Source organism: Rhinichthys klamathensis, unplaced genomic scaffold (genome assembly GCF_029890125.1).
Source record: "Rhinichthys klamathensis goyatoka isolate OS25496 unplaced genomic scaffold, OSU_Roscu_1.1 h1tg000206l_1, whole genome shotgun sequence".
Classification (NCBI taxonomy): Eukaryota; Metazoa; Chordata; class Actinopteri; order Cypriniformes; family Leuciscidae; genus Rhinichthys; species Rhinichthys klamathensis.
In genome coordinates this window covers 46,892-72,172 of record NW_026606731.1, presented here as the reverse complement: position 1 = coordinate 72,172, position 25,281 = coordinate 46,892, and the positions used below count along the sequence as shown (strand labels likewise).

Here is a 25,281-nt window from a genome sequence, read left to right as displayed (position 1 = left end):
AGAGAGAGAGAGAGAGAGAGAGAGAGAGAGAGAGAGAGAGAGAGAGAGAGAGAGAGAGAGAGAGAGAGAGAGAGAGAGAGAGAGAGAGAGAGAGAGAGAGAGAGAGAGAGAGAGAGAGATTGTAACAGAAGTTAAACACACTCTCAGAGTCTTTGTCTGAGAAACTAGGTCAGTTTGGAGTTTGGAACAGGAGTCGGTCCCTCTCTCGTGAGCAGCCCCTCTCCATCTCTGCTTGTGCCCCAGAATGGGGGCTACAGCCAAACCCCCCTCGTCCCCCAATTTCCTGTCCTATTTGGCTGAAATTCAGCTAAAACAAAAAGGGAGAATCTCTCAGTCTTGCTCCCCTAAACGCTCCCCACATCAGCACACACTGGAGCTGAACCCACTGCACCTGAATGTCACCAAACGACACTTCACAAACTAATAATATAACCCACACAAACAACAGGCAAAACACTAGGACACAGCAAAGCCGTGCACTTTGAGCTCGTTTCCAGCTAGCTTGACATCATTCTTTGTTACGCTTTCTATCAAAACCAGACGGCTCTTACTAATAGAAGCAGAGCCTGGCTAAGTATGTCTCCAATCAGACATCATACACGCATATCCCAGAGTCAGCACTATGTCCCCGAAACCATCCACCACTCAGCCTCCATTTTGAGACCACAGATTGATAAAACAGCAGCATTCCTCGGCATGATCTGCGTCTTTCAGCAACCAATTTCTGGCTATTTGATCTGAAGGCATCTTTTCATAAAGCAGCATAAGCTTGCATGCCTTCTCTTTTTATTGGCTTATGAAAAGCTCGACTTCAAATAAACCATCAGCAAAAGGGAAAAGGAGATACATTTCAGGCATTCCCCAACCTCCAGCCTATGTACCCATGATCCTCTGCAATCAATCAGTCACAGATACAAAGGATAACAGACACATACTATTCAGAATATACGCGCCCACCTGTTGATGGCCGGCACTGGAAACATTCCCATGAGTTCAAAGGCTGTGTAGAGTAGACCACAAACACAATGACCTGTGACTCATGACAGACCAATTTCAACACTCTCTAGGCTCAAAGAAAAATCAGCACAAATTAAACTAAACTCACTTACCCCCAGTTTTACAAACAAGGCCTAGTGCAGGATTAAAATGCATGTTTGAGCTGTTTTAACTGAAAGCAACTTGCACTGACATATCTTAAAAAAATGTCAGTGCCATTGTTTCATCTCAATATTCACACCAGTAATGTTTTTTTTTCTGAGGCACTAAAAGCTACTTAAATACTCTAATTGAACTAAGACCTAATCCTGGCTTAATCTAATGCAGCCCTGTCTGTGAAACTGGCCATTAGTCTGTTACTTTTGTCCAATTTTATTTTTTATGTAATGCAAAGGACCCTAAAATATGATGAAATTCAACTGGCAATTGTCTTTTATGTTGTTACTGAATATTCACTTTGGTTTAAGTTGACAGTGTATCAATATTTTACTATGAATCTGTGATTAATCTCAACATTTCTCAAATTCTAGAAAGCAAAATGAAAAGGTAATAATATACTCTGCCAGGCCAAAAAAAAGTTGCTGTTTGGATTTAAATTGGCAAATTGGATCATTATTGCAGTGATTATTATGTTTCTAGCATGTTATATGTTTGGCAACAGTTCTTCTAACCCTAATTGATGGAGTGTGTATCTTTTCATTTCTTAAACAAACATGTAGGAAGACACATCATGGCCATATTCCAGGATGACAAAGCCAAGATGCATCAGGCTCAAACTGTGAAAGAATGGTTGGGAGGAAGTATGAAGAATAATTATTTCGTCATCAAGGGGCATCAATGTTTGGTCAAGATCTTGTACTGACAATGCAAGAGTCAAGTCGACTCCAGCACATCCCAAATACTTTCAAAGAATTTAAGGTCAGGACTCAGAGTTGCCAATTGATGTGTGAAAATTATTCTTCATGCTCCCTCCTGAAGAATGATTCTTCATGCTCCCAATCTCAGTCACATGATCCTTCAGAAATAATTCTAAAATGCTTATTTGCTGCTCAAGAAATATTTCTTACTATTATCAATGTAGCAAACAGTTGTGCTGCTTAAAGGGGTGGTTGATTATGATTTCACTTTTCTAACTTCTAACTGTGTAATGTTGCTGTTTGAGCATAAACAACATCTGCAAAGTTACGACGCTCAAAGTTCAAAGCAAATGGAGATATTTGCTTTTAAAGAAATAGCTTTTTAAGGACTACAACAAATGGCTGGTAGGGACTACACAAGCTTCCTACCGGGTTAGTAACATCACCAACCCTAGAATTTACATAAACCCCGCCCCCTGAACATGATTTATAGATTATCAAGACAGAATTTGCTAATCAATGACTAGAAGATAACTACACATCAGCTACATAAATTCATCAACTAAATGTCCTGTTGCATTACATGTTGTCACTTCTTCTTGAGTCTCTCCATCTTTGACTCCGTTGACATCATCTGACTCCGGTTTGAACATAAAAGGCTAAAAGTTTTCGAAATTTTCAGTGCATGGTCCGTGTGAGGTAAAATGACACAAGCTGTTGAAGCTCCACCCTCTGTGCCGCAGAGGGTTTTTGAGGGTGAGCGTTTTTGCTCACCCTCAAAAAGTGACAACTTTAACATGCTATATAAAAATATCTGTGGGGTATTTTGAACTAAAACTTCACATACACACTCTGGGGACTTCAAAGACATATTTTACATCTTGTGAAAAGGGCAATTTACCTCCCCTTTAACATTTTTGTGGAAACCAGGATTTCAGGATTCTTTAACAGCAAAGAACAGCATTTATTTTATATAGAAATCTTTTGTAACATTATAAAATGTCTTTTTGATCAAATTGAATGTCCTTGCTGAATAAAAGTATTACAATAAATCTAACTGTGATAAATGTGAGGAAAGCTTATGCAAATGCACAACGACTACCAATGGGAGAGGTTAAATCGCTGCCTGAGTAAACGGGGCATAACATATTGGTGCTTATCCATGACCCCTGCTGAAGGTCACAGTGGAGGCCTGTTCTTCCAGCAACCTGTGCATGGAAATATGATGAATGTGTTGAGAAGCGCCCACAAAGAGTCTCTTATATTTACAGCACACTCTGATTTGTGCGTGCATGCGTTTGAAATGCTGAGCAACAGCCTCCTTATTGTCCCGGATCAGGGCTGTGCATGCGGAAAGCAGCGCAGAGATGCGTTTGAACTGACAGTATGAATTTATTGTTGCTTTCATCCAGTGCCATGACCTCCTTTGCTCCACCTGAATGCGTGATGAATGGCACAACAGAATCTCACAATGATCACATTTTAAATCGCCATTGGCACAGGGAAAGGGCTCGGCTTTCTCTGCTGTCTGTTATATGAGTCCTGGATTACATACAGGGTGGGCGGCGGGTGAAGAGATGTGACGGTTGAAATGCTGATCTGGATGAGCTTCCATGACTGAGCAATCCTAGAGCTCAAAAGAATGTACCACCACCTGGGTGGGTTCGGACCAGCAAAAATAATACTATTCAGTGGGTCTTTTTCAAAGTCACCCTATATGTGTTTAACATTTATATTTTATAATAACATTTGGACATTTAAAATAGGGGTTCTTGCCCATGTAAACCATCACCATGCTAGGGCAACGTGATTGGTTCTGGGTGGTTTCTAGACCATTACTAGGTGCTCGCAGGAAGTGTTTTGGATGGTTTCGACCTTTGCTAGATGCTCTCTAGGGTGTTGGGTGGTTTCTAGGCCGTTGATAGATGCTCACTAGGTTGTTCCGGGGTGGTTTGGGTGTTGCTAGATATTTACTAGGTTGTTCTGCGTGGTTTCTAGGGTGTTGCTAGATGCTCGCTAGGTTGTTCTGGGTGGTTTCTAGGCCGTTAATAGATATATACTAGGATGTTGCTAGATGCTAGGTTGGTCCGGGGTGGTTTCTAGGCCGTTGCAAGCTGTTTGCAGGGGGTGTTTTGGATGGTTTCTAGACCGTTTGATAGATATTTACTAGGTTGTTCTGGATGGTTTCAAGGGTGTTGCTAGATGCTCGCTAGGTTGTTCTGGGTGGTTTCTAGGCTGTTGCTAAGTGTAGTGTTATAAGTGGGTTGCTATCCAGTTTCTAGTTATCTCAGTGGTGATTTAACAGGCCAAGTCAAAAAAGCACACCTCACCACAAGATATTTTGACAAATGTAAATGGGTCGAAAACAGCATTGGACTTTCATTGTATGGACAATTTTTCTTTTTCTTTTGTGTTCCAAATGTATACTGGTTTAGAAAAGGATGAGTAAATAATGACAAACATTTAGGGGTATGCTAACCTTTTAAAAGGTTATTAGAAACATTATTTCAACATTGTTTTAACATTAGCTCAACATTATTCCTCAAGTTTATTTGGTTGCAAATTCCACTTTATGCATATATGTTATTACAATATGAAACATGGTACATAGAGTGTCTGATCCTTACCTCCACAATGCTCTTGAGGTCCCTCACGTAGGCCTGCTCGGTCTCCACTATCTCCAGCGCCACCCTCTCCAGGCGAGTGAGTTTGTGCAGTGGTGTTGAGGAGGCGGGGAGGGGACTGGCTCCCGTCAGCAGGGAGAGAGGGGTGAGGTCCAGGCTGATGTCTGAGCCGTTTCGTTGTGGCCCAGGGTAGACCGGCATGGCTCCGTAGGGGAGCGATGAGGAGGAAGAAGACGAGTGTCCATCTTGCAGCGAGGCAGATGAGGCAGAGGAGCTGAGACTGGCACCGCGGTCACTGTCGGAGCACACCGTGTTAACAGAGGTGCAGCTCCCACGGGACGCACCGCCTGAGGAGGCCATGCGGCTCACAATCCCACTCAGCGAGGACACAGAGGAGGGGCGCTTGGCAGCTGCAGCAGAGAGAGACAGAAACAAGTTGGTGTGAGAATACTAGTGATCACTGCATAATACAGCATTTTTGGTGAACAAAATATACAATGTTATGTTGCCAAGACAGCAATGTAGAGCAAATGGAGACTTTGGCTTAAATATCCTGCTTCTTGAAGACCCCAGTAAACTCACATGTGTCTATTCTAGAGTTTCAGAAGAGATCTCAAAACTCTATTCAAAATTGCCAGGATACCAAAGTCTGTGTCCATGAATCAGAGATTTTAATATAAACTCATTATCATTTTTCATCAACCAGTTCCCATTCCAATTATCTTTACTTTTTTTGTGGTCTCATTTTCTCTGGTTTTCTGAGTTTATTTCTTTTTTGTGTTTTCTTTTTTTGAAAATCAAATGTCATTAATATAATATAATTAATATAATATAACATAATATAATAAAATATAATAAACTTAGATCATTTTATGCTTTTCAAAATAAGGAAAGAAAATGAACAAAATGAACAGAAGTTGTATTTACATTCAAAATATTAATAATACAAATATATTTTCAAAAATATATATATTTTTAAATAAAGTACTATACAAACCAAGAGTAAAGTACAAGGACAAACTATAAGTGCTTACAATGTGTTTCCTGCAATATTTTTCTGCCTGCCTCAAAGGTGTGACTGTGCAAAACTACATCACAATGGTTTGCAGCAAACCCGCAGAGGCTGTCAATCTAACGGTGCTGTGCACGCCCTGTATAGGCAGGAAACAAAAATCACAACTTCCTGACTGCAATTTGCTGGACGATTAAACCTGCGAACACAGAAGTCATTCAATCAGCCGTGCCCTAAAACGACCAGAACATCTAAATCAAAACAGTGACGTTCTGCCTGAAGAGCCGTATCAAAAACTGAACACAACAGTCTGGTCGTCAAGGCAAGAGAACACAAGCCGGTACAGAGCGCTGTAAGGATTGGCATTGTTTAAAGGCTGAATGCTGGGCTGTGCTCATCACAATGGTGGCCCAGTTACAGAGCACAAGCCGGCAGAGACGAACAATCCTCCATTTCCTCTGACCTGGCAGGCAGGGCGACGCAGTCAACTGTTACTCTCTGCACTCCCTTCCTCGCCAAGTCTGCCTATCATCCATCAAGTATTCCATCTCTGACCATTAGCTGGAACTGCTTGCAGCCTTTTCTCCCGTTCCCTGCGTTCATGGAAGGTTTGAAAGCACTTCTGTAATATTGATTGCCTGAATTTGATTTAAACGCACTCATAAAGTACATGAAGGCATGTGTTTATCTTTTGCTGGCCCCAATCCAAGATCAGCACCACTATGGCGGCAGTCGCACATGAAAAAATGTGAAAATGAGGAAAAAACGTGGAGGGACGGATTGTAAAATCCTCTACAGCCAGACATACATCATATACGGCCATCTTTTCGTTTGATGCCTATCTCAAGATCAGCTGTACTGGATACACAAGCATTCAGGAGCACGTTCAAAGCATGGCATAAATTCAGCTAGACAGATGCATGAAGTGTGACAACGTAAACCCAGTGCATCCTCTGGAACAAAAGCAAACAGACAGGGTACTCCATCACTACTTGGACATGAAGTCAGAAACTTTCATGTGGCATGGAAGAACCAAAGGCAGGGGACTGTTTTACCCTAAACATTATCCCTATGGATTTTGTTATCCACAACATTAAGTTCAAAAAAGCCTCTAAGCGCACAGCACGAATTAAGAGTGGATAAATCGGTTGGGATTTCCAACAAAACCTGACCATCTCTAGATAAGACTGATGAACATGTGCGTGAGCCAACACACATACTGATCTTCATAAGTATATGATTCCTAATGGAAAATGAAATGACTCTATTAATTGTGCAGATGTTTTGGAAATCTGAAATAATACATTAGAGCTCATTTCCTCGTAATATTTTCATAATGACATAGATCTACTTGGAAATAATGTAAAAAACACCTTAATCTGATCTTTGTGTCCACAATTGCGATAAATTATTAGTTAGTGATCCGTACTTATTATGAGTTCCAGTAATTGTGGTATTTTCATCATAAATTTCATGCGCACTGTTTTTTTTTAGTCACTCAAAGTTCAATAAAGTGACTAACAAGGCTCATCTAACTCCAATCAGAGAATCAGGCCTGTTATGTAGATCATGGAAGTCTGTGAAGATCATTTGGCCAAATGAGTGAAAGCCAAGAGCAAGAAATCACATACCTGATCCGCAAGGCACGGCAACATCAGCTGGAATGACCACCGGTGCGGTTAGCTGTGAATTATGTCTTCTCACTGTAGTTTAGTTAGTCCTCATAACTAATTCAAAGCAACTGGCTAGCACTGTCTTCCAAATGACATCAGGTATCCAAATGATTTCTGAAACTGAATCTTTTTCCAGCAGAGACTAAACGGACCTCACCATTCGTAACGCAGACAGGAACCATGCACCATATCTAACGTGCATGAAATGTGTGTGTTCACATGTGCACACTTCTCTCTCATAGAGAGATTTCCTGTCTAGGTGTGTATTAGCGTGCAGGGTGCAAAACCACGTTATTTTGAGAGTTGACAAACTCTTCAGTCCTTGCCGGGAAAATACTGAAGAGCACTTATGTGTTAAAGAAACAAGATGTGTAAACATAAATTTATGTAAATTTGGGGTCATTTTTGTCAAAGAAATTAACACTTTTTTCAGCAAGAATGCATTTAAGTCATTAAAAACATTTATAATGTTAAAAAATATTTTTTGATCAAATTCTTTTGAAATTCTATTCATCAAAGATTCCTGAAAAAAATGTATCTGTTAAATTTACTGTTTTCAATATATAATAATAAGAATAATAATTGTTGTTATAATTATAATAATTTATTATAATAATATGAAATGTTTCTTGAGCAGCAAATCAGCATATTAAAATGATTTCTGAAGGATCATGTGACTGAAGACTGGAGTGATGATGCTGAAAATCCAGCTTTATCATCACAGGAATAAATTACATTTTAAAATACATTAGAGTAGAAAATAGTTATTTTAACTTTTAATATTTCAAAATGTGATTGTTTTTAATGTATTGTTGAACAAATAAATGTAGCCATGCCAAACTATCGAATGTAGTGTGTGTGTGTGTGTGTGTGTGTGTGTGCGTGTATATATATATGCTTTCCATTCCTGACTAGCACAAGTTAGTTCTCTAATAAATAACATCTTCCTCCTCCAGATAATGACATCATTTTTAATGGGAACAGAACAGAAAACAGTATCAAAACTTGCCTGAGCTTGACCACATACTGAAAGTCCGCTATGCCTATTTATAGGAATACATCCTTAAATTACAACACAGACATTTAAAAGAATGTCTCAATAAAAAAATAAAAAAACACGTACAAGATAGGGCTGAGCTCAAGCAGTGAGTGTTTATCTGTATCAGCGTATCTGGGTGCTCATCCGTCTGTTGAGATACTTCCTGTGTGCCGTTCCAGCCTGCACCTTTCGGCCCCATTAGAGGAAGTGGTGAAACCAAATATGAGCAGTTCCCTGCAAAGGTGCTCAGAGCTCAACATCACCTCATCACATGCCAGCTGAAGTCACGACGATATGATTTGGGTCAAATGTCAAAGATGTTTGTATTCATGATCTTTGTATTATTTTGAGTTTGATTAGATGTGCTTTTAAATCCATGTATTTTGACTGTATATATTGCTCTTTTGGGATGTCATGTATAGTATATTGACAGCAACTTGACATATTCCAGATTCTATCTGACACAAAAAAAATTATTTCCAAACGTAAACGTGCCCCTTGGCTCTATTGCATGATCAGAACTATTTCAAATCCCGAATTGTTTAGAGAGCCCAATCCAAAGAGAGGTGACCAACCCTAAACAATTGTGATTGTCAGCACATTTCCAACCGACTTGTTCAGTTTGTTTGAATTGATAATGTAAGCAACCATTCTTTGTAAAGTAGGAGAGTCTGAGGTCCAAAAATATGAAGAGGGAGACCACCCTGTCTAATTCTGAACCTGATAACCCTTAGCATTTCATTCCTAACAGACACTCTTATCTATGGCATGCTTGATGCCTTATCTCCATTGAAAATTGTGCAATATCTCGGAAAATATATCTTTCATCATTTTCCCAGGCTCTCGTTTGTGGTTTTGAACTCAACCACAACATAGAAGTTAACAAAAGCAACTTCAAATTCAGACCGTGAATGAGTAGTTCCTGTCAGTAGCTTTTGATTGGGATATTACATAATCATGTTCAGATTTTCTCAAACACTGATATTATTTGATTGGCATCTGACCTTGGTTGTTGTTTTTTTTCTGGCTGTCGCGGCCCGCCCCCTCAGGCATGGTGTGATTCTATCACAGGAAGTAGAAACCTGCAAATCAAATGCAAACTGTTAAAAACAAAACACTTTCAGTTGATCTATAAGCAATGTTATGTGACAAATGTAGTGAAAAATATGGGCAAAAAAAATCAAATAAAAAATAATGACAGTAAATATATATATTTCACATACCATAGATGTTCTTTTCTAGAATACCAGAATCAGCATATTTATAGCATGAACAGAACAAAAACACAACACAACACAATACAACACATACTAAAATAAAATGTTAACCCCAACTAAAGTAGCTCAGTGGGACTAACACATCACAGTAAGAAGGTTTGTTTGGAAAATAAATAAATAAAATAAAATAATAAAAATCTCTACTACAGTCAGCTCCGACATAAGTCAGAACTTTATTACCATCCAACAAATGTACTGTATACTCCCATTAGTTTAGACTGAGAACTACTGCAAACTGACTCTCTTTATCAGTTCTAAAGTGCCTTCCGCTTCTTTCATGAGAAGAGGAAGACAATGAAAAAAAAATATAGAAGAAAAAAATACCAAAGGTCTGAGCCAAAGCAATTAAAGAGCTGAAACGCGATAGATGCTGTTTGAGTAGGTGGTGGGGGGTGGGTAGCTTGCAGCCTTGTCTCTCTCTCTTAAAAAAGAAGACAAAATTAAACATATGTAATGGTTGGCACAGACACAAAAATCTGCAACTCTCTTTCCCAAATGTTGAGCATGTGTCCTGTCAGCGCAATTGGTGCTGGAACTTCAGGAAAAGGAAACAATAGGGATAGACAGGGCTCCTCTATGATGTGTTAATGTTTATCATATCCCGACAAGCCGTCTCCCATGTCACCTGCCCCGGCCTTCACTCCACAGGCTCCCTGGTGCCCGTCACTCAGAGGACAACACCAGCGGGACAGCTCAACATCTGAGGGATAAGCTTTTAGCTATCCAGCCACCCTTCATAACTCAGAAAAAGACAGAAATAGTTCACAGCATGGTAGAATTTCTACTTTCTCGATTTGCTCTGATGTCTTGCAATAAAATGGACACAGGTCTTTTCCTTCAACTTGATTTATGATTTTCAATAAGGAGTTTTCTAAAATTAAATAAATACATATTACCCAAATGAAAATTTCCCTAAAATAAAAAAAAATGTAAAAAAATTTGTTCTAAATAGTTTTACTAAATAGTAATAGTAATATATATATATATTTCTTTCTTTCTTTTTTTTAAATATATATATATATAATATAGACAATCCTTTTTCTAAAGCCCAAGTTTCTACACACCAAGCCGACGATCGGCCGTCAGGCAACGTCGGGACGTTTTTGAGTGTCGGCTCATGTAGTTTTTCCGGCGTGTTCCGCACCGATCTAGTCGGACGCCGTCTGGGTTTTTTTTTGGGCCGATTCAGCATGTAGAATCAGCATTGGGCCGTTGGTGAGAGAGGGGACTCTGATTGGTTGTTCAGCTTTGTGAGTCTGAGTCTTCTCTGAGTCTTCCTTGGCTTGTAATATTAACATGAGCGGCGTGGAATAAAGAAAGTGATCATCAGGATTGATATTCAAAACGGTATAGGCTAAGCACGCACTGCTTTGTTTACAGTTTGTGTATCTGCAGCATCGGTTTCCCTTTTTGAATGACAAATATAAACCAAAAACCGAAAACGCCATTTTCGGCCACCGAAATTTTGGTGCATCCCTATTCGGCATCCAACCCCGTCCTGTCAGAACAGACATGCAACCTATTTTTTGGTCACAATCCAACAATTTTTTGGCAAACCCTGATGTGAAGTTTTGGATCAAATACCCGAGAGCGACAGAGTCAGTCTGGGCGTGATACAGACTAGCTCCTGTTATTTAGGCAGCTCTGTTTGTCTCCATACTTCTGCTGCATTGAAACACTCAAAGCCAAGCGTAATGATCTGTTTTGGATGTCTACTAACCAGACTACATTAAAAATTACCCTGGCACTTTTCCATGCACTGTCCTTCAGAGTGTTTCTCACCGCAGTCCCCCGGGTCCTTTAGGGCCCATTTCCAGCGCTGCCTCATTAAAGGCATCTCACTTCCTGTAACTGCAAGCATGAAGGTTGTAGAACACTACAAGCCTTTGCGGTTAAACCCCATGTATTTTTTTGGCTCCAGAGCTTGTTTGTTGCGAAATTCCCAGATTCCAGAAATGGAATTGTGGTAAAAATTAACTCGCTTTACGACAACAATTTCTAATAGCGAATAAATGTTACCGTCGGGGGGTTGGGGGGAGGTGGGCGGCGGTGACAGCAAGTATTTTTGAGGCCGGGTGGATGCGAGCCAACATCTGGTTAGCCAGCGCAGAGGTTAGAATGAGGTTAGCGAGACTCTACTCTCCCTAATGCAGAGCAGCCAGTCTCCATACGTCTTCCAAACACCCTGACGTCCTCCTCATGCAAAATTGCAACTTTGTCATATTGAAAAATGTTGAGCGGGAGGCTTTTTTCCACCCTGTAATTTTCATTACAGTTGCATCTCTCATGGCTTCATTCCAGGTGCATCCGTACGCTCTGCACTTTGAAAGCAATAGAGACAAAACTACCCCGCTGACAGAGTCCTATTACACTGGACAGCTGTGTGCGTGTTCTTACCTGCACATGTGTGTGAGTGTTTTGGGGAGTTTTCTTTTGCATCTCTAAAAGGTAGTAGAGCTGGATGACAATTATATGTTAGTGGGAATGAGTTCACTGTTTTTTGTATTGTAATATAAAAGAGTCAGTCACTGACACACAGCTGAGCCCTTAAAGGGACAGTTCACCCAAAAATGAAAATTCAGTCATTAATTACTCACCCTCATCCCGTTCCAAACCTGTAAGACTTTCGATCATTTACAAATGAAGATATTTTTGATGAAATCTGAGAGGTTCCTGTATTCTCCATTGACAGCTATATACGCAACTACCACTTTGACGCTTCAAAAAGTTCATAAAGAGATCGTAAAACTAATCCAGGATTTGAGCGGTTTAGTCCAGAATTTTCTGAAGAGACTCGATCGCTTTATTTGATGAACGAATTGAATTTAGGCTTTCTTAAAGCTCTCACATACTTATTAATTTTCTTCATAAGTATTTTGCAACGAAAAGGAAAAAAAGAACGAAAAAAAGCAAAGCTTCTGGTTTTAACCTAAAACTATTGCTTTGACACGGAACTGTAAAGAATTATCAACAGATGAATTCATATTGCTAACAGAGCTTACTATTGTAAACACGCTCACACCCAATGCAACTTCCTTCTATCTAAAACTGTCTGACACACAAGAAGTGCATGTTTGTGTGGAGAGAGGTGAAGATGTGTTTTGATGTTCAAAAGCTGATCTGTTCACAAAGTGAGGTCAATGCTGATGCACCCAAACACATAAATAAACAGGAGTGTGACTATTGTAGCCCATGTGAGGGGGGTCAGTTCTGGCCCTGAAGCTCTATTGTCTTAAACTGAGAGTTTCGAAGGTTATTGTTTGTTTTCCAGCTGACCTTCACATTTCCCCGTGGAGCCGGACCACAGCTCTGCCATCCACCTCTCCACTCCCCCTCCGACATGTCTGCCCAACGCCAGCACCATATTTTTTCAGTTAGACAACAAAGGCTTCCCAAACACAATGGATAATGCCCAATTGGGGTAGTCACCCATACTTACACAAATGCTGGTGAGGAAATGCAGTGGGCATGAAAGCAATGTGGCAGTGAGGAGGGAGGGACAGTAATGCAGGCCAAACTGTATGTGGTCCTCAATGATCCCGTGAGGTTGAGAGGAGTTTGAGGAGCCTTTTGTTTCAAGTCTTTGTTCAATATTGTACCTTCTTGTACAATAATAAGTGGGGGTAGTAAAACATGGTAATAACAAAACGGTTTCTAAGAACAAATAATTGGCTCAAGGTGAAATAAAACAATTAGAACTGAAGACATGGACATGTCACTTCTGCTTTTAGAAAATCACACCCACTTTTTGGGGAAAAAGAATTTCATATTTCAAGAGTTTCATTTTGCTTGACAAATTATAATTAATATTCACCAGCTATGCTGATCAGGTTTATAACGTGTCCCCCTCAATTTTTTAATGTTCAACACATTTCATGCACAAATTTGGCCTACATTTTGAAATGACCCATTAGTGCAGAGTGTAACAGCTGTGCATCAGTAATGCAGTCCATGTGAGATCGTCAAAAGTTGGCCATTATCAACTGGTCAGTAAGACCAGAGCATTTCCTGACATTCACACTATGAAACAAGGCCGGTGACCTCACAATGACCAATGGAAAGCAGTTTATATAGTTCAAAAGAGCCATATTCATGGTTCTTCAGAAACGTGTCACTATTGCACAGAAAGGCAATCATTCCCCAGAGAAAATACAGTGAGGGGAAAGAGTTTTGGCCGAGAGGGCTGAAACATCCAAGTTCCTGAGGTTCAATAAAAGTGTCATCGGGTGTAGGGAAGAGTGGGGCTATTAAAAAAAAGGCCTGTAGCCTTGAGCTCTTGCCTGCTCCACCAGGGAAATCCCCTTTGTCTCAGTACATGCAACTAATTATAGAAGGAAAGCTGTTCTACAAATGGTGTCTATAAAATAATAAGTGTCTGCCCATAAAGCTCAAGGTAACAAACTAGCATGCAGCCTAATCAATTTATCAGCGATGGGAAAAGGGGGGCTAATGGACCTTTTAGTAGCAAGGAAAAGGAAACGCTATGTCATGCACAGTGTACCGAATTTGGGAAGTTAAACAGTTATATATTACAAGCAGGAATGTCTCTAGTGATCAAAGATAAGAGATAAAGACAACTGGATAAATGATCCAGGCAAGGCTAAGTGTAGACAGAAGGTAGGATGCAGAAATGTTGTGAACTTTGCCCTGGATGAAAGAACTTAGCAGGGGTGCAGATAGAAACCTGGGGTGATCAAGAGTCACAGAGAAACACAGGAGGGTGGGACGGATTACTCATAGAAGACACTGTCAAGTCAGGCAGAGAGACACTGCAGATTTGAGTCACCAGACAGAGGACTGCATTCACAGCTGTGAGTTTTTACACACCTGCACTTTGAAACCCTCACAAACGCACCCGTTCCATCACCACTGCAAACACAAGACTCCTTGAGAGGAACAGAGTCAGAAAACTCCACCGTAAACAACCTTGTCCCCTCCCAAACCCAGCTCTTTTCTCCTTCACCAGTGTCAGAAATGCCTCTGTTTAAGTCAGCCTCTTGGCTGCTATGGAACTTCTCTTGCATTCATGCTGGGTGCTTTTGAGGTTGTAGTGTTGTGTGTGTGTTTGGGGGGGGGGGGGGGGGGGGGCAACTTCTGTCTGTTTTCATTACTACCTCCATTAGAACCTCTACATGGACATCTGCTGGACAGATGCTCTTATCTGGGAATATCTTAGAACATTTGCATTTGAGATGAAAATGAAACATCAAAATTAAATGCATTTTCTAATAGAACATCTACATAATGCGTGGGTCAGTTCACCCAAAAATTAAAATGAATGTCATCATTTACTCACCCTCATGTCGTTCCAAACCTGTAAGACTTTCGTTCATCTACGGAACACAAATGAAGAACAAGTGAACACAATTGATTGTTGATGAAATCTGAAAGCTTTCTGTACTCTCCATTGAAAGCTACGGAACTACCACTTTGACACTTCAAAAGTTCATAAAGAGATCGTAAAACTAATCCTTATGAATTGAGCGGTTTAGTCCAAATTTTCTGAAGAGACACGATCGCTTCATATGATGAACAGATTGAATTTAGGCTTCTTTTCTCACATAAAAATTCATCAACTCACACATCAGTTGTGGTAAACGGAAGCTCAAGCTTCGCTTGACTTGCAAGAACCAATGAGGTTCATTCTCGTGTGTTCCGCAAAAGTTTTAGCTTCCGCAAGAACCAAAGAGGTTCATTCTCGTGTGTTACGCAACAGTTTGAGCTTCCGCAAGAACCAATTAGGTTTATTCTCGTGTATAAAAAACTTTTATAGGTTTGGTCTAAACCGCTCAATTCATATGGATTAGTTTTAAGATCTCTTTATGAACTTTTAAGCAATTGTAGTTGCGTATAGCTGTCAATGTAGAATACAGAAAGCTCTCAGATTTCATCAAAAATATCTTCATTTGTGCTCCAAAGATTAAATAAAGTCTTACGGGTTTGGAACAACATGAGGGTGAGTAAATGATGACTGAATGTTCATTTTTGGTGAACTAACCGTTTAAGCCCAAAGTATAATTCGTATGTTACACACGGTTTGCGTATACTTACAACAGAACGCATAGCTTTTAAAAGTATGCTTCATTTGATAGGGTGCAAGAACACAATAAGCAATCATCACATGCACACTAGAAAGCTTCATCTTTGTATTATCTGCACTATTGCTCTCCTAAATTTATGAGCGATAAAAATGTAGTTGTACTCATTTAAACTTAGTTGCGGTATCTTGTTTACATGAGCATCCATGGTTGTTGTAGTCTTGAGAAGTTTGTTGGCGTTGTTCAGATTCCTACATTTCTTTTCCGACTGTGAAACAATGGAGCAGGTCATTTAATTGCACTTATTAGTGCAAAAATATTTAATGTGCATGTGCATGCTGAGTGTAAAAAGTATGTACAGTAAAAAAAAAATCAGACTGAGCACGTACACACGTATGTGTATCCTATGCTGATGACAAAGTATAGACTTTGGGCGTTAAAGCTCAGCCATTGTAACAAAAATTCTGACACTATGAAAGATGATACACAGAATTTGAGCTGCGCTTTGCACCTCAGACACGAATTGTACCGCATCACTCCATGTGGGACATGGAGCATGAAGCTGGGAAGCTCATCAGCCCAAATTCTTGTAGCTGGGGAGCACTGGGAGGAAATGGGGATTTGGTGTATTTCCTCCAAGCTCTTAGGAGGAGAGCGTTTGTCTCCTAAATTCATGGTAAACTAAGCAGCAGGCCGGCATTAGCAAGGACAGTTTTCCAAGTGAATAAGTGGATAGTGAAAAGGGGATGTTGGCTTTCAAAGCAAACAGAGCTTTGCATGTTAACCTTCACATTCAAAGGTCCAAACATCCAGAGGGAGGGTTTGGCTGACTTCCTGTCACTCAGTTCAGATTCCATGACCAATCCCAAAGCCTATTCTTCTCTTTGATAGGATGAAAATGACCAAACAATACCCCTTCCCCCCCCCAAAGACCCAAATGGGCGATATTTAAGATATTTTTTTGCCCTGAGATGTGCTGCAATTTTCAAAATAACATAATAAGCTGGAAAAACCTCGAAGTGTCATTTGCGGAGAGTTAGAGTTTTCAGAGCTCAAATCCATGTGTTGACATTTTCAAGAAAGTTAGACCTTAAGGTGTTCTGTTTTTACCAAGTATACATGTCTCTTGTGTGTTTGAAAGGAAAATAAACGTGATCCCACGGCTCTACTGAAAGACAAACTGTGTGGTGTGTGTTTAGATCATAAAGCACAACAGCATGAACTTGCAAAACAGCAGCATATAGGCTAATGTAATTCAGAATAGCTGGGATCCATTAAATACGTTTTTGTCCCATCGATCACATGATTTCACTGATCCAAGATGAAGTTGAGTTTCTTTTTTAATAGCAAATGACATATTTGGGGTTTAACTCAGGCAATATTTGCACATGCAGATTCCCACTTGTAAAGACTGACATCTTTTCAATGAGTTGTATTCCCGGCTGAACTAACGAGTGAGTAAATTGAGACCAGACGGGATTCGTTGGGAAGTTTTATTTGTCCACCCCGAATAGTCAGCATTCCAGCTGCTAAAGAAAATAGCGTTTGTTGAGCAAGAGAGGGGGGCTGTAACAGTGGTTGAGAAAGTTTGGACTTTATAAATGTCTGACAAAAGATCTGATGCTGAAAGCAATCCCATGTTGAAGGGTTTTCCAGTGCTGCCTGTGAGCTAAGGCTGAGGTAATACATATGTTACAGAATGAGTCTATACCCTGCTGGGGAAAAAAACCCATCTTAAAGCAGATTAAGGTTGTTAGCTGGTCTGTTGTGATGGTTTTAAAGAGGTTTTGTGAACATACCAGGCTGGAAACCCAGCTTAAAAGAGCAACAAGGTGTACATAACCCTGCTGAAAATACACCTTAATCCAGCCTAAACTGGCTTGCTGGTTTAAACTGGTCCAATCTGACTTGGTGTTTTAATTTGGTTTCACTGGTCTCCCATTCTGACCAGCTAAAAGTTCATTCAATCCATCTAAAAACCAGACAACAGACCAGCTTAGTTTTTTTTTTTTCTCCATGCAGGCTGCAGTGAGATGAAATCATAATTAGGAACTGAATGGTAAAAAATTACTCTGGAGCGAGTAAACAGATATAGATACATATGATACATATTAATTAGGCCTACTATAAAAATATACATATGTTTATGTTAACTGGTACTGTTTTAGAGGTCCAAGACATGATGATGATGATGATAGACCCCCACACACTTCTTGAATTGCACTCATATTGTGTGATTTATCAATCTCTGTTTATTAAACTGTATAGATGCTAAAAAAAAAATATTCTTTTATAAAAAATAATAATATCCTAAGCACTAGTTACTGTAAAGTCTTAATGCTGTACAGCTTATCAGTACTGTTTTCGACGTGGTACGTATAACTTATATTTTCCTTATCTTTGACAGTTGACAAGCTGTAACATACCTTTACAGGTGTGCTGTTCGGAGACATCAAAAGTAACGCAGCCAATACTCCGTTTCCAATCCTAATATCCCACTTTCAAGAAAGGAGTTAACCGTTTTTCCCAGCTCGTGAGCATCAATGAGTATTCCTGCTTGCTTTGACTAAACAATGCGTCTCGAAGCTTGGCTTCCTGTAGTGAAATGCCCTAAGCAACGTTGGATGCTCCAGTATTCAGTTTCCAACTTTCTTGAGAGTCTCTCCGCTGAGTATGAGCTGTCATCATCCTCACTGGATATGGTTCGCGCGAACACCGTCCCATATATGAGTTCAGTCACGCGTCACTCGACTGGACGTTACGCGCGTGCGAAAGCTGAAAGAAACGCTACCGTTCAAAACTTAAAATTAAGTATGGAACATCTTCATTTTAGTTTCTTTGTCTTCGTTGATCACTCACACTACATTTAGACTGCGTAACGAATGCATTAATTACCAAAAGAATGGTCATAAATTGTTTGTGGAGAACTGAGAAAGACTGGAGTTTGGAGGCTGCATGTGCCTTGAGAGTAAGTGAGCGCGAGTGTGAGAGAGGAGTAGAAGTGCCCACCGTGTGGACACGGACTCCTTGAACTTCCTGTCAGCGTTAACTCCTTTACTGCTGCTGTCCTCATACATCATTTTGCTTCAGGGAATATAATCAGTCACAACAAAAGAGTAGGCTACAGTTACGACGGATGAGTGCAGAGTTCAACAAAGCCACGTTATGTTACGAGGGCGAGCAGCGGCAGTTTATCAAATTTGTAGAGCTATTAAAAACGCGTTAAATTAGCCGGAGAGGTAATGATCTGTTTTTAAGTCACAGTGCCAATTATCCCGAGGTCAAATAACCTATTAAGATTGAATTTACGTTATGTTTACGTTTTCATAGACTTCAATTGGCCTACTATAGACCGGGGCTAGTTGTCACACCTTTTACTCCAATATGTATTTATGTAGACACTTAGGGCTTACCTTAAGTCTTGGAAAACTGTGTGTGTGTGTGTGTGTGTGTGTGTGTGTGTGTGTGTGTGTGTGAGAGAGAGACAACTTGCCCCAGTAAAAAATTTCACTCATTTGAAAACAGTTTTTGCCTTTGATCAGTTGACCCTGGTCTGAATGTATGGTTTCTCATAAAATTACGAAGAGTGTTTAAGTATAAACCTAACACTTACGTTAAATGATTATGAACTATAAAAATGTTTTTTGGGTCTCTCAGACCCCAAAATAAAGCATGAAGATTGACCTGACTTTTATAGCAAAATATCACCAAACTAACTTCCAGCAAACTAAAATTACTATAACGTCATGCGTTCAGCTTGAATAATAAAGATATGTTACATTTACAGTATAGCGTGAGGAATAGTCAGACATGTCAGCGCAAGTAATGTCTTCATCATAACGGTTTGTCATGCGCCTCTGAGATCACCCTTTAATCAAGCGAATGTTTTGGAAGTAACTAGAGTGAGAATAAAAAAATGTTTGAGAAAAAAATTGGGCTTCTAAAGACTGTTTAAAACCGTTTATCCAAAATATCCAAAGCATGTTAGTTTTTAAGAAATCCCTTTTTAAACAATCTAACATTTACTAGATGGAATGCTCAATTAATGTATGATGTTATCAGCTGTAAAACAAAAGATTAGACAATGAAAAAGTCCATCTCATTAAGAATTCAATTTCATGAAGTTAAATTGATAAGATAACCACAAAGACACATACTAACTCGTATAAGGAAGGTAAACTGCACAAATTATTTACAAGAGTAAAGAATCAGAGGAGTGGATGGAGATCCAAGACATTCCAAGATCACATTTTACTTCTAGACAAACAACCAGGCTGGGCTGTTGCATCTGGAGCACTTCGAGGTGAATGACCTTCCACACGGGGAATTCGTTTATTTTGCACAGATAAGGAGAAATGCATTGTTTCAATGAGGCTTTTGCCTAAATGTTAGGAATTCTGGTCCTCAGTTGTAGTTTAATTGTCTCTGTGTAAACAGGCTGAGCAATAACAGAAGAATGTCATTGTTGAGATGGAGTGAAATCCCTGCCAGTCGTACAGACAGAGACACCATTACTGTTCCATCCAACCATCCAGTCCACTACTACTTCATCTCAAAACAGGACATTGTGTATTCCATTCATATGCAAATATGAATGGAATAAATGAACATTTTTACTTAATAGTAATAAAAAATATACATAGTGGTCTGTATTACATTCAGAAGGGCTCTTGAATCCAAAAGTTCAATTGCATAAAATATTGTTTTTCATTAAAATCTCATCTGGGTTTTTTGTAATTCACCATGTCCAGTTTTGCCGTTTTACTTGTTCAAGTTCAAGTTCAAGTTGAGGTTTATTGTCATTCCACTACATGTGGGAACATACAGTGGGACGAAATGTCGTGCCTCACAGGACCACGGTGCTACATAAGTTTCAAACATACAAAAATGTAACAGACATAAACATTGTTTGTTAAGCAACTAGTTGGGGAATATTACAGTAGTGCATGAAAAAGTACATAAATATAATAATAGCTGAGTCTGTTTTTTATACACGCAGCAGTGTGTGTAAAGTGTCTAGTGCATAGTTTGTAAAGTGTCTTAGTATGTTTCAGGAGGTAGGGGTTTGCATGGGGTTTCAGAGGGTGTAGTTTGAGTTCAGGGCCCTCACGGCCTGGGGAAAAAAAGCTGTTGAGCAATCTGGCGGAGCGGGCTCTGATGCTCCGGAACCGTCTTCCTGATGGTAGGAGCTGGAAGAGACTGTGAGAGGGATGGGTGGAGTCCTTAACAATACTGTTGGTTTTGCTGGAGCATCGTGTAAGGAAAATGTCCAGGATGGAAGGGAGAGGGGCACCGATGATCTTTGCAGCTGTGTTCACTGTCCGCTGGAGAGTCTTGCGGTCAGCAGCACTGCAGTTCCCGTACCAAGCAGTGATGCAGCTAGTCAGCACACTCTCAATGGTGCCCCTGTAGATTGTGGTGAGAATAGGTGGAGGGAGGCTTGCTCTTTTCAGCCGGCGGAGAAAGTTTAGGCGCTGTGGTGCCTTTTTGGAGAGTGACATGGTGTTGGTGGTCCAGGTGAGATCCTCTGTGATATGCACCCCCAGAAATGTAGTGCTGCTGACTCTCTCCCCAGTCGAGCTGTCGATGGTCAATGGGGGCTGGTCAACCGAGTTTCTCCTGAAGTCTATGCGTCCTCCTTTGTCTTTCCCATATTGAGGGACAGATTGTTAGTGCCACACCATTCAGCCAGCTGTGCCACTTCCTCTCTGTAGGGCGTTTCATCATTGTTGCTGATGAGACCTACCACTGTTGTGTCATCAGCAAACTTGATTATGTGGTTGGAGCTGAACTTGGCAGTACAGTCGTGGGTCAGCAGTGTGAAGAGCAGCGGGCTGAGCACACAGCCTTGTGGGGCACCTGTGCTAAGTGTGGTAGTGCTCGTGGTGTTGTGGCCGACACGGACTGACTGGGGTCTTCCGGTAAGAAAGTCCAGGATCCAATTACAGAGGGAATTGTTGAGGCCCAGCAGGTTTAGTTTATTTATGAGCTGTTGTGGAATAATTGTGTTGAATGCTGAGCTGAAGTCAATGAACAGCATTCTAACATAGGAGTCTTTATTTTCTAGGTGGGTTAGAGCCAGGTGAAGGGTGTGGAGGAAATTGCATCGTCCGTAGAGCGGTTGGGACGGTATGCAAACTGAAGCGGGTCGAGTGTATTGGGGAGGCAGGCTTTGATATTGTGCATGACTAACCTCTCAAAGCACTTCATTATGATTGAAGTCAGTGCTATGGGACGGTAGTCATTTAGGCAGGACACAGGTGATTTCTTTGGTACCGGAATGATTGTTGTGGATTTGAGACATGTGGGGACGACTGCCTGGTGCAGCGAGGTGTTAAAGATATCTGTAAGCACATCTGTCAGCTGTGCAGCACAGTCTCTCAGAACACGACCAGGTATGTTGTCGGGACCTGCAGCCTTGCGTGGGTTAATCCTGGATATGGACTTCCTTATGTCCGCTGGAGACAGACAGAGCGCCCGGTCGTTGGGCGGTATGGGCAGTCTTTGTGCAGGTATGTCATTCTGCATGTCAAACCGTGAATAAAAGTGGTTGAGTGCATCGGGGAGGGATGTATCATCATCACAGGCCTGTGGCGGAGGCTTGTAGTCAGTGATGGTCTTAATGGCATGCCACAGGCTCCGTGTGTCTCTACTGTCGGAGAAGTGTTTGTTGATTTTTTGAGCATATGACCGTTTTGCATTTTTAATGCCACAGGACAAGTTGGATCTTGCTCTTTTGAGGGCTGCTTTATCTCCTGATCTGAATGCTTCATCTCTGGTCTTTAGCAGCCCACGAACCTTTGTTGTCATCCATGGCTTCTGGTTTGCACGTGTGGTGATGGTCTTGGTGACTGTCACATCATCAGTGCAATTTTTGATGTAGGCAGTCACAGTTTCAGTGTACTCATGCAGGTCTGTGTGATTGTTGTAGGTAGCTGCTTCTTTAAACATGTTCCAATCTGTGCATTGAAAGCAGTCTTGTAGTGTTGAGGTAGCATCATTTGGCCAAATTGTCAAGAGTTTTTGAACCGGTTTGGCAAGTTTGAGAAGTGGTTTGTATGCTGGGATTAGCATAACAGAAATATGGTCCGAGTACCCAAGGTGGGGGCGGGGTACAACATTCTTTTCTGTTGTGTAAACTAAGTCCAGAGTGTTGTTTCCCCTAGTTGCAAAGTTCACGTGTTGGTAGAACTTTGGCAGAACTGTCTTTAAGTTCGCGTGATTGAAATCACCGGCTATGATAAAGAAGCCGTCGGGGTTATTTGTTTGTTGTTCACTGATGGCGCTATACAGTTCACGAAGCGCGTCTTTAGCATTTGCACATGGGGGAATGTAAACCGCAACAATAACAATGGCCGTGAACTCCCGCGGCAGATAGAATGGTCGACACTTCACAACAATAAACTCCACCAGCGATGAACAGTGATTTGATAATACTGCAGCATTGTTACACCAGTCGTTGTTGATATACACACACAAGCCACCACCGCGGGTCTTACCAGATAGTGATGAATCTCTATCTGCTCGGTAGCTAGTTAGCCCGTGCTGCTGAATGACGTGTAGCCTTGTTTCGGTGAACACAAACACACAACAATCCCTTGCCTCATGCTGTGTAGACCGATTGAGTTGAATTAAGTCCAGTTTGTTTTCCAAAGAACGAACGTTTGAGAGCATGAGTGTTGGAAGAGCCGGTCTTGTGGGGTTGGCCCTTAGCCTAGCTCGTATACCTCCACGCTTACCACGCTTCCGTCCTCTCTCACACCGCTTGCGACGCTGCCTTGTGCGGGTAGCGTCAGTAGGCGAGGCCGCGGTCTCGAGGTCCGGTTCCAGCAGTAAACGAAGGCCTCGTAACTTCTCAGTAACCGCCGACAAGAGTTGGTGTTTGTACGCGTTGGCGATATCCAAAAGGCTTTGGCGATCATATATTTGTTTTGGAGTGAGTTCCTTGTGAGTTTGCTGTAATTTTACACTATTTGGAAACGAAACAAACGACATTGTAAGACATGAAAGCACCGTATTTTAAGACCCGGAGCAGCCGCTGCGTCTGACCGCGCCGCCGGTTTTCCATTTTGGAAAACCGGTTTTGTCATAATTGCTTACATTTAGCTGAAAGGTCATTAAATATGCTATAATACAGATATGTTGGGAAATATGACTGTCTCTTCTTATCCTAGAAAATAATTATGGAAATGTTCAATTTCTGTATTGTAACTTTTAACATCCATGGAATGGTTCTATGCACAACATATTCTTTACAGTGGAAAAGGTACTTTAGATTATTAAAATGTTATACACACACACACCAAGAAAAAATATTTGGGGAACATAAACTTCTATGGCGTTGCTCCATTTTTTCATTACTCACCCTCATGTTTTTTCAAACCTGTATGACTCTCTTTTGTGGAACACAAAGAAGATATTTTGAACAATGTCTGTAATCAACTAGTTTTGGTGATATTAAACACTGAGACATTTCTCTGAATGTCTTTTTTCTTTCAGAAGAAATAAAAAGTCATGCAGGTTAAGAACAACATGAGGGTGGGTAAATGATGACAAAATATTTATTGTTTTTGGGTGAACTATTAGTTATAGTCTCCCATATTTTACATTATTTCTTAAAGGTTAGTGGTTCCAATAAGGTCCAATGACAAATGTCGCCTCAGGCCATCAGGGAACTCTATTCTAAAACAGGAAACTGAAAACCAAAGGTGATTTTGAGAGAAACATGAAAATCCTTTGGCAAATAATCAGCAGACATACCAAAGGAATTCTGACTTTCAAACGTAGTCAGTGGCTGAATGCCAAACAGTAGTTTTATAAGCCTAGCCCCCCCAAACCCCGCTCTGAAGATGGCCTGAACAGTGATGCTCTACTTGGGGTTGTTAGATATATTTCAAGGGCCTCCAACAATGGAGATATTAAATGCCAGGAAGCTTTCCAAAGGTGTTCCCATCTGTGTCTTCTGCATTCTTGGATGGAAAAAAACACAGACTTAAATTCAAGAGACAGTCACCATCAACAGAAAAAAAACATCAGGTTGGATGATGAAAGCACAGGGAGTTGCTATCTAATGATCCAGCATGTTTAGTGTGCAAGATCCAGGCGTAAAGGGGAGAAAAAGCTCACCACAGCTGAAAGCATTTTACTAAGCCCATAGATTAGGCTGCGCTCCCATCCAAAGCCACACACATCCCAATGACCTAGATATAAAAAACAGATATTGGGCCTAGTTCTTTTACCAGCAGTACCACTGGCATGGAGAGGAGCTGGAGTGGGGGAGTGTGAGGAGAAAACACAGGCTCATGTTTCTCTAATTTCAGGAGCCTGGTCACTGGCTCTGACCTGGAGCTGTTGATCAGCCTGAGACGCCATTAAACCACAATGACATGGCAACAGTCAGTTAGCGCCTTCAGGAGGTTACCACCACACCACACCTCAGCATGTGAATTTAACGATCAAATGTTGACTAATCACTGTCTTGCACGTGTTCATGGAAAACAGCCGGAAAGTCACCACGCAGTCAGAGACGGCAAAGTTGGCAGGGATCACAGTCACCTTTAAGCATGAGTCAATTGGAGACCGGTGGGGTCGCCACAAAGAAAGCCCCAGGCTTGCACAAATGATCCATGATTCATATATACACAGTGGGAGGGTGAACGGGAGTGCATGTGCTTTCAGAGCTGCAGAGAGGCCTGTCGGTGAAGGCCAATTACAGGCCTCTCTAGGTTGAAACAGGAGGTTTAAAGCATTAGGAAATGTATGTAA

The 25,281-nt window shown here is 40.9% G+C and overlaps 2 protein-coding genes across 2 annotated transcripts in view; one reads left to right on the top strand and one right to left on the bottom strand.

Moving 5' to 3' along the window:
• Positions 1 to 18,325, bottom strand: part of plekhg2 (pleckstrin homology domain containing, family G (with RhoGef domain) member 2) — a 37,401-nt gene extending 19,076 nt beyond the window's left edge. The window contains exons 1-3 of the mRNA XM_056263286.1: positions 17,943 to 18,325; positions 9,206 to 9,283; positions 4,481 to 4,887 (exon numbers count right to left, since the gene is read on the bottom strand). Coding sequence (XP_056119261.1) covers positions 4,481 to 4,887; positions 9,206 to 9,254 — 456 coding nt within the window. The 5' untranslated portion in view covers positions 9,255 to 9,283; positions 17,943 to 18,325. The remainder of the gene's footprint in view (positions 1 to 4,480; positions 4,888 to 9,205; positions 9,284 to 17,942) is intronic.
• The window catches only part of tpst1 (tyrosylprotein sulfotransferase 1), a 361,312-nt gene that overhangs the window by 300,302 nt on the left and 35,729 nt on the right, over positions 1 to 25,281 (top strand). The gene's annotated exons all lie outside the window — the stretch shown is intronic.